Raw genomic sequence first — 14081 nt, 5'->3', positions numbered from 1 at the left:
CTTGTCTCTCCCTCTGTCTCTCTCCCTGTCTGTCCCTCTGTCTCTCTCCCTGTCTGTCCCTCTGTCTCTCTCCCTGTCTCTCCCTCCGTCTCTCTTTCTCTCTCTCGACACTATTTTCCTTTCCTTTCCCAACCCCCCTCTGCTTTGTGAGATTTTATTATTGTATAAAGTTCACTGCAAGGTTTGGTTAAAGTTTCAGCCAGTTTTTTATTGGTGAGTTTGCTCACCGCCCCCTTCTCCTGTGGATCTGTGGGGAATGCGGAGTGTCCAGTACCTCGGGACAATGGCCCCGTTACTGCGCTCACTCTTTGGAACAGGAGTGAAGGGCCAGATAGCGGCAATCAGCCTGAGGACATGGCGGACATTCACCACGGGTAAACCAGCACCAAGGGGAATAAACCAGATTCCTAACAGGGAATCCTGTCAAACACTGCCCAGGAAAGGGATTGGAGAACGGGACACAGAGCCCAACTGTTTCTCTCACAGGCTCAATCACTCCAACTTAGATTATTCATGGTATAGGGAGAGAGTGGAGCAGTGGGATTAGTTTGGGGATTGATACAGGGCTATGGGGAGAGAGCGGGGCAGTGGGATTAGTTTGGGGATTGATACAGGGCGATGGGGAGAGAGCGGGGCAGTGGGATTAGTTTGGGGATTGATACAGGGCTATGGGGAGAGAGCGGGGCAGTGGGATTAGTTTGGGGATTGATACAGGGCGATGGGGAGAGAGTGGAGCAGTGGGATTAGTTTGGGGATTGATACAGGGCTATGGGGAGAGAGCGGGGCAGTGGGATTAGTTTGGGGATTGATACAGGGCTATGGGGAGATAGTGGGGCAGTGGGATTAGTTTGGGATTGATACAGGGCTATGGGGAGAGAGCGGGGGGCAGTGGGATTAGTTTGGGGATTGATACAGGGCGATGGGGAGAGAGTGGGGCAGTGGGATTAGTTTGGGATTGATACAGGGCTATGGGGAGAGAGTGGGGGAGTGGGATTAGTTTGGGATTGATACAGGGCTATGGGGAGAGAGTGGGGAGTGGGATTAGTTTGGGATTGATACAGGGCTATGGGGAGAGAGTGGGGCAGTGGGATTAGTTTGGGATTGATACAGGGCTATGGGGAGAGAGCGGGGCAGTGGGATTAGTTTGGGGATTGATACAGGGCTATGGGGAGAGAGCGGGGGCAGTGGGATTAGTTTGGGGATTGATACAGGGCTATGGGGAGAGAGTGGGGCAGTGGGATTAGTTTGGGATTGATACAGGGCTATGGGGAGAGAGTGGGGAGTGGGATTAGTTTGGGATTGATACAGGGCTATGGGGAGAGAGTGGGGAGTGGGATTAGTTTGGGATTGATACAGGGCTATGGGGAGAGAGCGGGGCAGTGATTATTAAACATTGGGAGTGATGGGCTGAAGTTTAAATGATTGTGAATGTTTTCCTAGTTTGGTTTTCCAACAGACTGACTTAAGTTTACCCTTTCCCATCTAGTGAGCAAATCGTTTAGTATCTGTGATGAAAATCGAATTGTGGATAAACTCAGCAGGTTTGTCAGCCTGTGTTCCAGGAGAAACTGGGTTAATGTGTGTCTAATAGAACTGTTTGTTTGAGCTGTTTTCTGATGCGTGTTACATTGTTGGTGAGAATTCTTGGGTAACTGCCTGTAGAAACTCTCATGACTACAATCGCTGGACTGCCAAATATTTTTATTTTGTTTGTTGATGGGGGTGGGTGTCACTGGCTGTGATGTGGAGATGTTGGTGTTGGACTGGGGGAAACACTCTCACTGGCTGGGCCAGCACTCATTGCCCAAGAGCAGTTAACAGTCACCCACATTGCTGTGGGTCTGGAGTCACATTAGGCCAGACTGGGTAAGGACGGCAGATTTCCTTCCCTAAAGGGACATCAGTAACCCAGAAGGGTTTTTCCCACAAGCGACAATGGGTTCACGGTCATCAGGAGATTCTTCATTCAAGATTCTTACTGAATTCAAATTTCACTACCTGCCTTGGTGGGATTCGAACCGTTATCCTGGGTTTCTGGATTACTAGCCCAGTACAGTTCCATTATGCCACTGCTCGCTCATCTCTCTCTCTCTCTTAGTTATCACAGTAAAGAGTCCCACAACACCAGGTTAAAGTCCAACCGGTTTATTTGGAATCACGAGCTTTCGGAGCACTGCTCTGTGAGTGACTGACCTGATGAAGGAGCGGTGCTCCGAAATCTCGTGGTTCCAAATAAACCGGTTGGACTTTAAGCTGGTGTTGTGGGACTCCTTCCCATGCCCACCCCAGCCCAACCCCAACATCTCCACATTTTAATGATCACACTAACTGAGACTTCCTCTATCGCAGGTCTGAGATCCACATCCCCAGCATCGCCCGAGAGAGATTTCCCCAGGATGCCTCACTGTGAGATCCAACCAGAGAAATATCAGGTCAGACACAGAGACCCACACAGACAGACTGACACAGATAGAGACAGAGACCCACACAGACAGACTGACACAGATAGAGACAGAGACCCACACAGACAGAATGACACAGATAGAGACAGAGACCCACACAGACAGACTGACAGAGACACACACAAAGGTAGAGACTAACAGACAGCGATAGAGAGAGGGAGAAATAGAGAGAGACACAGATACAGATACAGCTGAAATAGCCCCTCAGGAGGTCAGTGTCCCTTCACCAGATTCCCTTTATTTACAAACTCAATCCCACTCCTCCGGTCAGTTCAGGGACACAGTCCGAATCCGGACAGTCACTCTGACATTCCTCTCTGTGTACACTGGCGAGACACTGTGATTGGGCAGGCAATCGTTACTGCAATCAGGGAGCTCATACTCCAAGAGGCCTACCTCCTGAACCTCGCTGAGGTCATTATAACCCCTCCCCTCCCCCCGTTCCCCCGTCCAAGGAACCTCGGCGGTTTGTGAACCTCACTGGTCTCTTGCACCAGGTCTGGGTCTACGGGACAGTCCCCGCCTCTCCCACCCTCGGTGCCGGAGTTCCGGGTCTACGGGACAGTCCCCGCCTCTCCCACCCTCGGTGCCGGAGTTCCGGGTCTACGGGACAGTCCCCGCCTCTCCCACCCTCGGTGCCGGAGTTCCGGATCACTCCCTTCCTCGGGGAAGCAGAGGATTAGACACAGCTTTGTCAGTCGTGTCCATTTCAGACTCAGAGGTTGTAACTGGTGATGGAGAGTTGGGCCTGGGGCGTCTCTCCTCCATTCTCAGCCCTCTGGGTTGAGTCAGCTCCAGGACAATCTGGGATTTTGTGGCCCCCATCTGTTCCAGATGTTTTTCTGGGTGGCCTCACTCACGTGAATTCTGTCGGGTACCAGCCCCCGTCCGAGAGGCAACTGGTCCTGGGGGAGCCTTGGCATAATTCTTTACCCAAACCTTTTCACCGGCCTCCACTGTCTTTGTCACGGTCTTTGTGTTGGGTTCTTGTTGCTTTTTAAAGTCTGCGCCATTCTCTCTGCGAGGCCATTCGATGGATGGGACTGTCCCATCCTGATATCTCAAATCCTCTTCCACTTCAAGAACCTGGTGAGCTCCCAGTTATTCCATCGTCAGAGACCAGCACCTCCTGGAACCCACGTGTCCAAACGGAGATGTAAAGTTTCCCTGTTGTTATTACTGTGTTCCCCGGATTCGGACAGGATTTCACTCAACTGACCATTTGCTGAGTGGAAAATGTATCCCAATCCAGGTGGATTTTTCTCAGCCAGTTTCACCCATCAGGCTCGAGTCATCCTCTTCCTTATTGTGAATGATAAACTAATTACATTGCATAAAAGACAGGAACAAAGGTTGTTCCCACAACTCCCAGAGATTCCCCTATATCAGTTCAGTCTTGCCAAAATCTTGATTTAAGTTAAGGATTAGAGTCCAGTGCAGATTTACTGAACATTGATTCTCTAACCACTGATACGGTCACACCTACATCACCCACCGTTAATACTGGATGTCTATTTAATCTTAGTTATCTTTCATTGGGTCCAATTGCTCTGTTTATTTCATAGAACCCTACAGTGCAGAAAGAGGCCCTTCAGCCCATCGAGTCTGCACCGAACACAATCCCACCCAGGCCCTACCCCCATATCCCTACATATTATACCCACTAATCCCTCTAACCTACACATCCCGGGACACTAAGGGGCAATTTCTTAGCACGGCCAATCAACCTAACCCGCACATCTTTGACTGGGAGGAAACCGGAGCACCCGGAGGAAACCCACACAGACATGGGGAGAATGTGCAAACTCCACACAGACAGTGACATAAGAACATAAGAAATAGGAGCAGGAGTTGGCCATCTGGCCCTTCGAGCCTGCCCCGCCATTCAATAAGATCATGGCTGATCAGTCGTGGCTCAGTTCCACATTCCCGCCCTCTCCCCATAACCCTTAATCCCCTCTCTCATCAAAAACCCATCAACCTGTGTCTTAAAAATATTTAGCGAGGCAGCCTCCACCACTTCAACGGGCAGAGAATTCCAGAGATTCACCACCCTTTGAGTGAAGAAGTTCCTCCTCAACTCCATTCTAAACCGCCCCCCCTTTATCTTGAGTCCTACTGTCCTTTCTGAGCGGGAAGAGCCTCTCCACCTCTATCCTATCCATCCCATTCATCATCTTATATGTCTCAATGAGATCTCCCCTCATTCTTCTAAACTCTAATGAGTACAAGCCTAGTTTATTCAGCCTCTCCTCATAGTTCAACTCCCTCAACTCCGGTATCAGCCTAGTAAACCTCCTCTGCATTCCCTCCAAGGCCAAAATATCCTTGCGTAAGTGCAGCGACCAAAACTGCACACAGTACTCCAGCTGCAGCCTCACCAATGCCCTATACAGCTGCAGCAAGACCTCCCTACTTTTATATTCAATCCCCCTCGCTATGAAGGCCAGCATCCCATTCACCTTCCTGACCACCAGCTGCACCTGCAGGCTGGGTTTTTTGCGACTCATGCACAAGGACCCCGAGGTCCCTCTGCACTGTCGCCTGCTGCAGTTTTTTCGCCACGTAAGTAATAGTCCTTCCTACCATTATTCCTACCAAAGTGGACCACCTCGCACTTGCCAACATTAAATTCCATTTGCCATTTCCTGGCCCATTCGCCCAGCCTATCTAGATCCTTCTGCAGACTCTCCACACCCTCCGCACAATTTGCCGTTCCACCAATCTTGGTGTCATCAGCAAATTTCGACACCCTACACTCGGTTCCCTCCTCCAGATCATCTATATAAATGGTAAATAGCTGACCCGAGCCAGGAATGGAACCCAGGACCCTGGAGCTGTGAAGCAGCAGTGCTAACCACTGTGCTACCGTGCCACCCATTATTGCTGTCTGTCAGATGTCGGTGGACTTTCCAGGGTGTGTCCTCTCCTGGACACTGGCCTACGTGTCATTTTCCTGCTCCAGCTCCACACACCGGCAGCAGTTACAATGCCTTCCAGGAGGGATTCAGAAGGGACTCTTGACTGGTCAAAGCTGGGTTTTGCTTTGGGATGGTCCTGCAGACAGACGTGGGTTATATTCAGATACTTCCTGAGGGTGGCTAGGTGATTGCCTGAACTCAAGTGGTGGTCCCCAAACTCTCTCGAGTGTCCACATCCATCAGGAAACCTTGTAGCTTTTATACCCCACTTGCTGCATTTTCCAATGATAAGGCCTGCTGTAGCACCTGTATGAAGTCCAGTTGGACTGCAGCTAACAGCGGTTTCTGGATAGTTATGTTCTTTATCTCACATACTAAATGGTCTCTAAACATCTCATTAAGCGTTAACCCAAATTTACATGCTTTTATCAGTCATCTCAACCCTGCTCAGAAACCCATTACAGACTCCTCCATCTCCCAGACTACCCAGGAAAACCACTTCCTTCTCAGGGTGAGAGGTGGCTTAGAATAATAGTATTCCCTCACCAGGTCTGCCAATTCCTGGAAGGTTTTGGTATCTGGTGCCTCCGGGAAGGTTAAACTGTGAATAACGGCCAATGCCAACAGTCATAGAACACAGGAAAACTACAGCACAAACAGGCCCTTCGGCCCACAAGTTGCGCTGATCAGATCTCTACCTACTAGGCTTACCTATAACCCTCAATCCTATTAAATCCCGTGATAGAATCGTAGAAAAGGTCCACAAAAGGTCATAAAGGTTGATTCTTTGCTTTTCATCCGTCCCAGTGACCATGAGCCCTAAAAAAGTAACACATGCATTCCCCATTCAGGGCCCAGTCCCCCACAGCAGGGTCAACAGAGTTCAACGTCCCAAACAGAGGTTTGATATCAGAAACTGGCTCCCCGCCCCCCCCCCAGTGCATCACAGCTGTTAGCCAGCAAGTTCCTCAGGGTCACTCTTTTTGCTCACTGCCACTGAACTAACTCCTCAGAGGCCAGTGTTCCTTCACCAGATCCCCTTCATTTACAAACTCCACTCCACTCAGGATACTGAGACCCTGGTCAAGAGAAAGAAAGAGACACATGCATAGGCAGCTGGGGTGAAGTGAATCCCTTGAAGAATATAGAGGGTGTAGGAGTAGAGTTAAGAGAGTAATCAGGGGGGCTAAAAGGGGACACGAGATTGTTTCGGCAGATACGGCAAAGGAGAATCCAAAGAGCTTCTACAAATACATAAAGGACAAAAAAATAACAAGGGGGAGAGTAGGGCCTCTTAAAGATCAACAAGGTCATCTATCAATAAGGGGTAATCAAGAAGGTAGACGAGGACAGTGCACATGGACTTTAGCAAGGCCTTTGACAAGGTACCACATGGTAGGTTGTTACATAAGGTTAAATCTCACGGGATCCAGGGTGAGGTCTCTAAATGGATACAAAATTGGCTTCTTGACAGAAGCCAGAGGGTGGTTGTAGAGAGTTGTTTTTCAAACTGGAGGCCTGTGACCAGCGGTGTGCCTCAGGGATCAGTGCTGGGCCCACTGTTATTTGTCATTTATATTAATGATTTGGATGAGAATATAGGAGGCATGGTTAGTAAGTTTGCAGATGACACCAAGATTGGTGGCATAGTGGACAGTGAAGAAAGTTATCTCCAATTGTAACGGGATCTTGATCAATTGGGCCAGTGGGCTGACGAATGGCAGATGGACTTTATTTTAGATAAATGTGAGCTGATGCATTTTGGTAGATTGAACCAGGGCAGGACTTACTCAGTTAATGGTTGGGTGTTGGGGAGAGTTACAGAACAAAGAGATCTAGGGGTACAGGTTCATAGCTCCTTGAAAGTGGAGTCACAGGTGGACAGAGTGGTGAAGAAGGCATTCAGCATGCTTGGTTTCATCGATCAGAACATTGAATACAGGAGTTGGGACGTCTTGTTGAAGTTGTACAAGACATTGGTAAGGCCACACTTAGAATATTGTGTGCAATTCTGGTCACCCTATTATAGAAAGGATATTATTAAACTAGAAAGAGTGCAGAAAAGATTTACTAGGATGCTACCGGGACTTGATGGATTGAGTTATAAGGAGAGGCTGGATAGACTGGGACTTTTTTCCTCTGGAGTGTAGGAGGCTGAGGGGTGACCTTATAGAGGCCTATAAAATAATGAGGGCCACAGATCAGCTAGATAGTCAATATCTTTTCCCAAAGGTCTAAAACTAGAGGGCACAGGTTTAAGGTGAGAGGGGAGAGATATAAAAGTGTCCAGAGGGCCAATTTTTTCACACAGAGGGTGGTGAGAGTCTGGAACGAGCTGCCAGAGGCAGTAGTAGAGGTGGGTTCAATTTTGTCTTTTAAAAAGCGTTTAGACAGTTACACGGGTACGATGGGTATAGAGGGATATGGGCCAAATGTGGGCAATTGGGATTAGCTTAGGGCTTTGGGAAAAAAAGGGCAGCATGGACGAGTTGGGCCGAAGGGCCTGTTTCCATGCTGTAAACCTCTATGACTCTAATGTTTCAGGGACACAGTCCAAATCCAGATGGTCAGTGGACCTGACACTCCTAAAGTTATATACAGGTGAGGCTCCCTGATTGGACAGGCAACTCAATCACACACATCTTCGGACTGTGGGAGGAAACCAGAGCACCCGGAGGAAACCCACACAGACATGAGGAGAATGTGCAAACTCCACAGAGACAGTGACCTGAGCCGGGAATCGAACCCAGGGCCCTGGAGCTGTGAAGCAGCAGTGCTAACCCACTGTGCTACCGTGTCGCCCTTATTAGTGATAGGCAGCATGGATTTGTGTGGGAGAGGTTGTGTCTCACAAAATGGATTGAGATTTTGAGGCAGTGACAGAGATGATTACTGACGGCAGGCGGTGGATGTTGTTTACATGGACTTTGATAAGGTCCCTCATGGTGCAGGTGAAGTCACATGGGATGGACAGTGAGCTGGTAAGATGGTTATAGAAGATGGAGTAACGGTGTAGGGGTGTTGTTCTGACTGGTAATTTGGGACCAGTGATGTTCTCCAGGGATCGGTGTTGGGACCCCTGTTTGTAAGAGATATAAATGATTTAGGGGAGAATGTAGATGGTCTGATTCATAAGTTTGCGGATGATACAAAGACTGGGGAAGCTGCAGATATTGAGGAGGATTGTCAGAGGATGCAGAAGGATATAGATAGACTGGGGACTTGGGCAGAGAAGTGGCAGATGGAATTTAATCTGGAAAACCTGACGCATTTTGGAAAGTCTAATGCAGGAGGGAAATATATTGTAAATAGTAGAACCCAATAGAAGTATTAGCACAGAGGGATCCAGATATACAGATCCATAGTTCCCTGAAAGTGGGAACACAAGTGATTAAGGTGATCAGGAAGGCATGTGGCATGTCTACCTTCATTGGTCAGTCTTGTTGCAGCTGTATAGACCTTAGTTAGGCTGCACTTGGAATTTTACATCCCGTTCTGTTCACCACACTACCAGAAGGATGTGGAGGCTTTGGAGAGGGTACAGAAAAGATTTACCAGGATGTTGCCTGGTGTGGAGGGCATTAGCTATGAGGAGAGGCTGGAGAAACTTGGTTTGTTCTCACTGGAGTGACGGAGGTTGAGGGGAGGCTGATAGAGGTTTACAAAATGGGATGTTTTACCCTGCTGTTGGGAGGGGTTTAAATTAATTTAGCAGGGGGAGGGGACACAGACCGTGAGCAGAATAAGGGCACGGAATCATCGAGTAAAACAAACCAGTCCGAGGGAGTGCGGCTGGATGGAGTTTCAGGGGAGTGAGGCCAGGCTGGATAATCTGTACATTAACACCCGGAGAATTCCAGGGAAAAACGGATGAGTTAAGGACAATGATCGACAGGTGGAAATGTGATATTGTAACCATCAGAGAGACATGGTTAAAGGACACAATTAACAAGTTAATATTCCGGGATATAGAATCCTCAGGTGAGACAGAGGAGAGGGTAAAAGAGGAGGAGGCGTTACATTATTAGATAAGGAGACAGTTTACTGCAGGAAGGAGAGATGATATATTGGAGAAGGCATCAAATGAAGCTGTGTGGGTACAGCTTAGAAATAATTATTAGGAGTTTATTATAGACCCCCACCCCCACCCCCAGACAGTCAGCGGGATATTGAGGAGTAAATCTGTGCTCAGTTTGTGGAGGTGTAAAAACAATAACTATCGGTGATTTCAACTTTCCCAACATTAACTGGGATATACACAGTGTTAAGGTGTTGGATGGAGTAGATTTTGTGAAAATCAGTATGTGGAGGGTCCACAGGGAGGGAGCTGTGCTGGACCTGGATCTGGGGAATGAAGCCAGACAGGTGGTTGAGGTGGTGATGGGGGAGCATTTTACTGATAGCGATCACAACACGGTACAATTTAAGCTTGTTATGGACAAGGAAATAGACACATTGGAAGAAAGGTTTTGGATTGGGGGAGAGTGGATTTTAATAAAATAAGACAGGATCTGGCCAAGGTAGACTGGGCAAAGAAGTAGCAAATGGACTTCAACCCAGATAAATGTGTGGTGGTTCATTTTGGCAGGTCCAATGGGATGAAGGAATTTAATATTAAAGGGCAGGAGTCTTAGTAGTGTTGAAGAGCAGAAGGATCTTGGGGTCCGGGTCCAAAGGACTCATAAATCGGCCTCGCAGGTGGAGGATGTGGTCAAGAAGGCGTATGGCGTACTGGCCTTCATTAATCGAGAGATTGAGTTTAGGAGTCAGGAGGTAATGCTGCAGCTGTATAGGACCCTTGTCAGACCCCACTTGGAGGACTGTGCGCAGTTCTGGTCGCCTCACTACAGGAAGGATGTGGAAGCTATTGAAAGGGTGCAGAGGAGATTTACAAGGATGTTGCCTGGATTGGGAGGCATGCCTTATGAGGATAGGTTGAGAGAGCTCAGTCTTTTCTCCTTAGAGAGAAGGAGGATGAGGAGTGACCTGACAGAGGTGTATAAGATGTTGAGAGGTATTGTTTGGGTGGATTCTCAGAGGCTTTTTCCCAGGGCTGAAATGATTGCCACAAGAGGACACAGGTTTAAGGTGCTGGGGAGTGGGTACAGAGGAGATGTCAGGGGTAAGTTTTTCACTCAGAGGGTGGTGGGTGCGTGGAATCGGCTGCCAGCAACGGTGGTGGAGGTGGATTTGATAGGGTCTTTTATGAGACTTTTAGATAAATACATGCAACTTAGTAAGATAGAGGGTTATAGATAAGCCTTGTAGGTAGGGAAATGTTCAGCGCAACTTGTGGGCCGAAGGGCCTGTTTTTGGTGTAGTTTTTCTATGTTCTAAATTGTCCCATTGGTAATACGCAGTATGGGTTCATGAAGGGCAGGTCACGTTTGACTAATTTGGTGGAATTCTTGGAGAACATTACGTGTGCAGTGGGCAGTGGGGAACCTGTGGATGTGGTGTATCTGGATTTCCAGAAGGTATTTGACAAGGTGCCGCACCAAAGACTGCTACATAAGGTGAAGGTGCAGTGTTATGGGTAATGTATTAGTGTGGATAGAGGATTGGTTAACTAACAGAGAGCAAAGAGTGGGGGTAAATGGGTGTTTTTCTGGTTGGTGATCAGTGACTAGTGGTGTGCCTCAGGGATCAGTGTTGGGACCACAATTGTTTACAATTTACATCGATGGTTTGGAGTTGGGGACCAAGTGTAGTGTGTCAAAATTCACAGATGACACTAAGATGGGAGGCAGAGCAAAGTGTGCAGAGGATACTGAAAGTCTGTAAAGGGATATAGATAATCTAAATGAGTGGGCGAGGGTCTGGCAGATGGAGTACAATGTTAGTAAATGTGAGGTCATCCATTTTGGTCGGAATAACAGCAAAATGGATTATTATTTAAATGGTAAAAATTGCAGCATGCTGCTGTGCAGAGGGATCTGGGTGTCCTTGTGCAGGAATCTCAAGGAGTTGGTTTGCAGGTACAGCAGGTAATTAAGAAGGCAAATGGAATTTTATCCTTCATTGCCAGAGGGATGGAGTTTAAAAACAGTGAGGTTATGTTACAGCTGTATAAGGTGCTGGTGAGGCCACACCTGGAGTTACTGTGTACAGTTTTGATCTCCTTACTTGAGAAAGGATAAACGCACTATTCTGTCTCTATAAATGTCACTAAGCAGAGAGAAACAGACACAGAGGCAGACAGTAAGTGCGGTGGATAATTCAGGCACTTTGAGGAGGGGAACGAGGGGGTTGATTGAAAGGGGGAGGATGGAGAGTGAGAGAGGAATGTTATGGGAGTTAGACCAAGGGATAGTGAGGGGTATCGAGGGAGAGCAGTTGGTGGGGAGGGTCAGTCTGGACATGGGGGGATTACTGAGGCTGCTGTGTGTTCTATCTGCAGGGTCTCTCCTACGATGCAATCATGAGGATACGGAGAGAGAACTTTTCACACTTTGAGATGACTTATTACAGTAAGCCCCTACTAGTCCACCAGGGACACATGCAGTGGCTGTGGGATGTGGAGGGTCGCAGGTACCTGGATTTCTTTGGGGGAATTGTTACCATCAGCGTTGGACACTGCCACCCGTGAGTATCCAATGTTTCAGTCTCTGGGGAATGGGCTGGATGAAATCCGGATGTGACTATCACCTCTTGTTCAGCTGGTGTTTTTCCTGAATCCAGTTCACGGCACAGATCCATTCTGACCTCCCTGAAGCCACTTTCGCCGGTTCATTATTCTCACTGGAGAGTTCTTCGTCCTTTTCCATAGTCAGACTAAACTCGGGATACAATGATCACTATTCCCTAAATGCTCCCCAGTCACACTCAATTTCCTCAGCCTACCTCATTCCCATCTGGTTTGGGGGGATGGGGGGGGTGGTTACGTGAATGATGAGGTGACAGAAGAGTTTGTGGATAGTGTGGGGTTGAGTTTGGGGGAGGGTATGGGGGGGTGAGGGTGTTAGGGGGTTGGTGAAGAGGCTGGGGGAATGAGAGGGAGTGTAGCAGGGGAGGGGGATAATGAGGGGTGTGGGTGGGAGTGAGGGTGTGAAATGGGATTAGGGATAGAGGGGGTGGGTGGGAGATGGGGTGACTGAGGGCGGCAGCTGGGAGGTGGGAGCTGGGGGGTGTGGATGAGGGTAAGGATGGGGGAGGGGGTGAGTGTGGGGGGAAGAGGGCTGGGGGGTGTGGGAGAGGCTGGGGGTGAGAGTGGGGGGCTGATATATGAGGGTGAGGAAGCAGATGGGGTGAGGGTGTGGGAAAGGGGGCTGGAGGTTGAGAGATGAGGGGTGAGGGTGGGGGAGGGGGTGAGTGTGGGGGGAAGAGGGCTGGGGGAGGGGGGTGGGGGAGGGGGTGAGTGTGGGGGGAAGAGGGCTGGGGGAGAGGGCTTGGGGGTGGGGGAGAGGGTGAGTGTTTAACGCGGTTTTACTCTCTCACTGACAGGGTGGTGACGGCTGTGGCACAGGAACAGTTGGGGCGTCTGTGCCACACAACCAACATCTACCTACACCCCCACATTCACCAATACATCAAACAACTCAGCAACCTGCTCCCCGAACCACTGAAGGTACAGGGGAGGGGGGAGGGGAGGGGGCAGGTGAGGGGGTGGAGTAGGGCCTCAGGTGGGGATAAGGGAAGGGATGAGGGTGGGGGTGAGAGTGAGGGTGGGGGAGGGGTGGAGATGGGGTTAGGGAGGGGGTGAGGGTAGGTGAGGAGATGAGGGTGAAGGTGGATGTGGATGTGAGGGAGGGTGTGGGGTATCACTTACGTGGAGAAAAACTGCAGCAGGCGACGGTGCAGAGGGACCTCGGGGTCCTTGTGCATGAGTCGCAAAAACCCAGCTTGCAGGTGCAGCAGGTGGTCAGGAAGGCGAATGGGATGCTGGCCTTTATAGCGAGGGGGATTGAATATAAAAGTAGGGAGGTCTTGCTGCAGCTGTATAGGGCATTGGTGAGGCCGCAGCTGGAGTACTGTGTGCAGTTTTGGGCGCCGCACCTGCGCAAGGATATTTTGGCCTTGGAGGGAGTGCAGAGGAGGTTTACTAGGCTGATACCGGAGTTGAGGGGGTTGAGCTATGAGGAGAGGCTGAATAAACTAGGCTTGTACTCGTTAGAGTTTAGAAGAATGAGGGGAGATCTCATTGAGACGTATAAGATGATGAATGGGATGGATAGGATAGAGGTGGAGAGGCTCTTCCCGCTCAGAAAGGACAGTAGGACTAGGGGGCACAGCCTCAAGATAAAGGGGGGGCGGTTTAGAACGGAGTTGAGGAGGAACTTCTTCACTCAAAGGGTGGTGAATCTCTGGAATTCTCTGCCCGTTGAAGTGGTGGAGGCTACCTCGCTAAATATTTTTAAGACGCGGGTTGATGGGTTTTTGATGAGAGAGGGGATTAAGGGTTATGGGGAGAGGGCGGGAATGTGGAACTGAGCCACGACAGATCAGCCATGATCTTATTGAATGGCGGGGCAGGCTCGAAGGGCTAGTTGGCCTACTCCTGCTCCTATTTCTTATGTTCTTATGTTGGGAAGGGGATGAGGGAGGGGGAAGGGTTGGGGGTGGGCTAGGAGTGGATGGGGGTTCCCGGGTGTTATGCTGAGTGTTTCTTTCTCTCAGGTTGGGGTGGGGGTGGAGATGGGCTGAGGTTGGGGGTGGGGATGGGGATGGGGATGGGGATGGGGATGAGGTTGGGGGTGGG

The 14081-nt window shown here is 49.5% G+C and overlaps 1 protein-coding gene across 2 annotated transcripts in view; it reads left to right on the top strand.

Annotated features, from left to right (window-relative positions):
* Positions 1 to 225: 225 nt before the first annotated feature.
* The window catches only part of agxt2 (alanine--glyoxylate aminotransferase 2), a 56017-nt gene continuing 42161 nt past the window's right edge, over positions 226 to 14081 (top strand). The window contains exons 1-4 of one of the 2 annotated variants that reach the window (XM_080183019.1): positions 226 to 374; positions 2350 to 2432; positions 11784 to 11968; positions 12827 to 12950. In XM_080183019.1, coding sequence (XP_080039145.1) covers positions 257 to 374; positions 2350 to 2432; positions 11784 to 11968; positions 12827 to 12950 — 510 coding nt within the window. In that variant the 5' untranslated portion in view covers positions 226 to 256. The remainder of the gene's footprint in view (positions 375 to 2349; positions 2433 to 11783; positions 11969 to 12826; positions 12951 to 14081) is intronic. The other variant, XM_080183018.1, reaches the window with a different exon arrangement.

The sequence above is a fragment of the Carcharhinus amblyrhynchos genome, unplaced genomic scaffold, assembly GCF_965287045.1.
Source record: "Carcharhinus amblyrhynchos unplaced genomic scaffold, sCarAmb.v2.hapA chromosome_117, whole genome shotgun sequence".
In the NCBI taxonomy this organism is placed as follows: Eukaryota; Metazoa; Chordata; class Chondrichthyes; order Carcharhiniformes; family Carcharhinidae; genus Carcharhinus; species Carcharhinus amblyrhynchos.
Note: the sequence above shows the minus strand (reverse complement) of the source record. Positions and strands in the feature narration are given on the sequence as shown.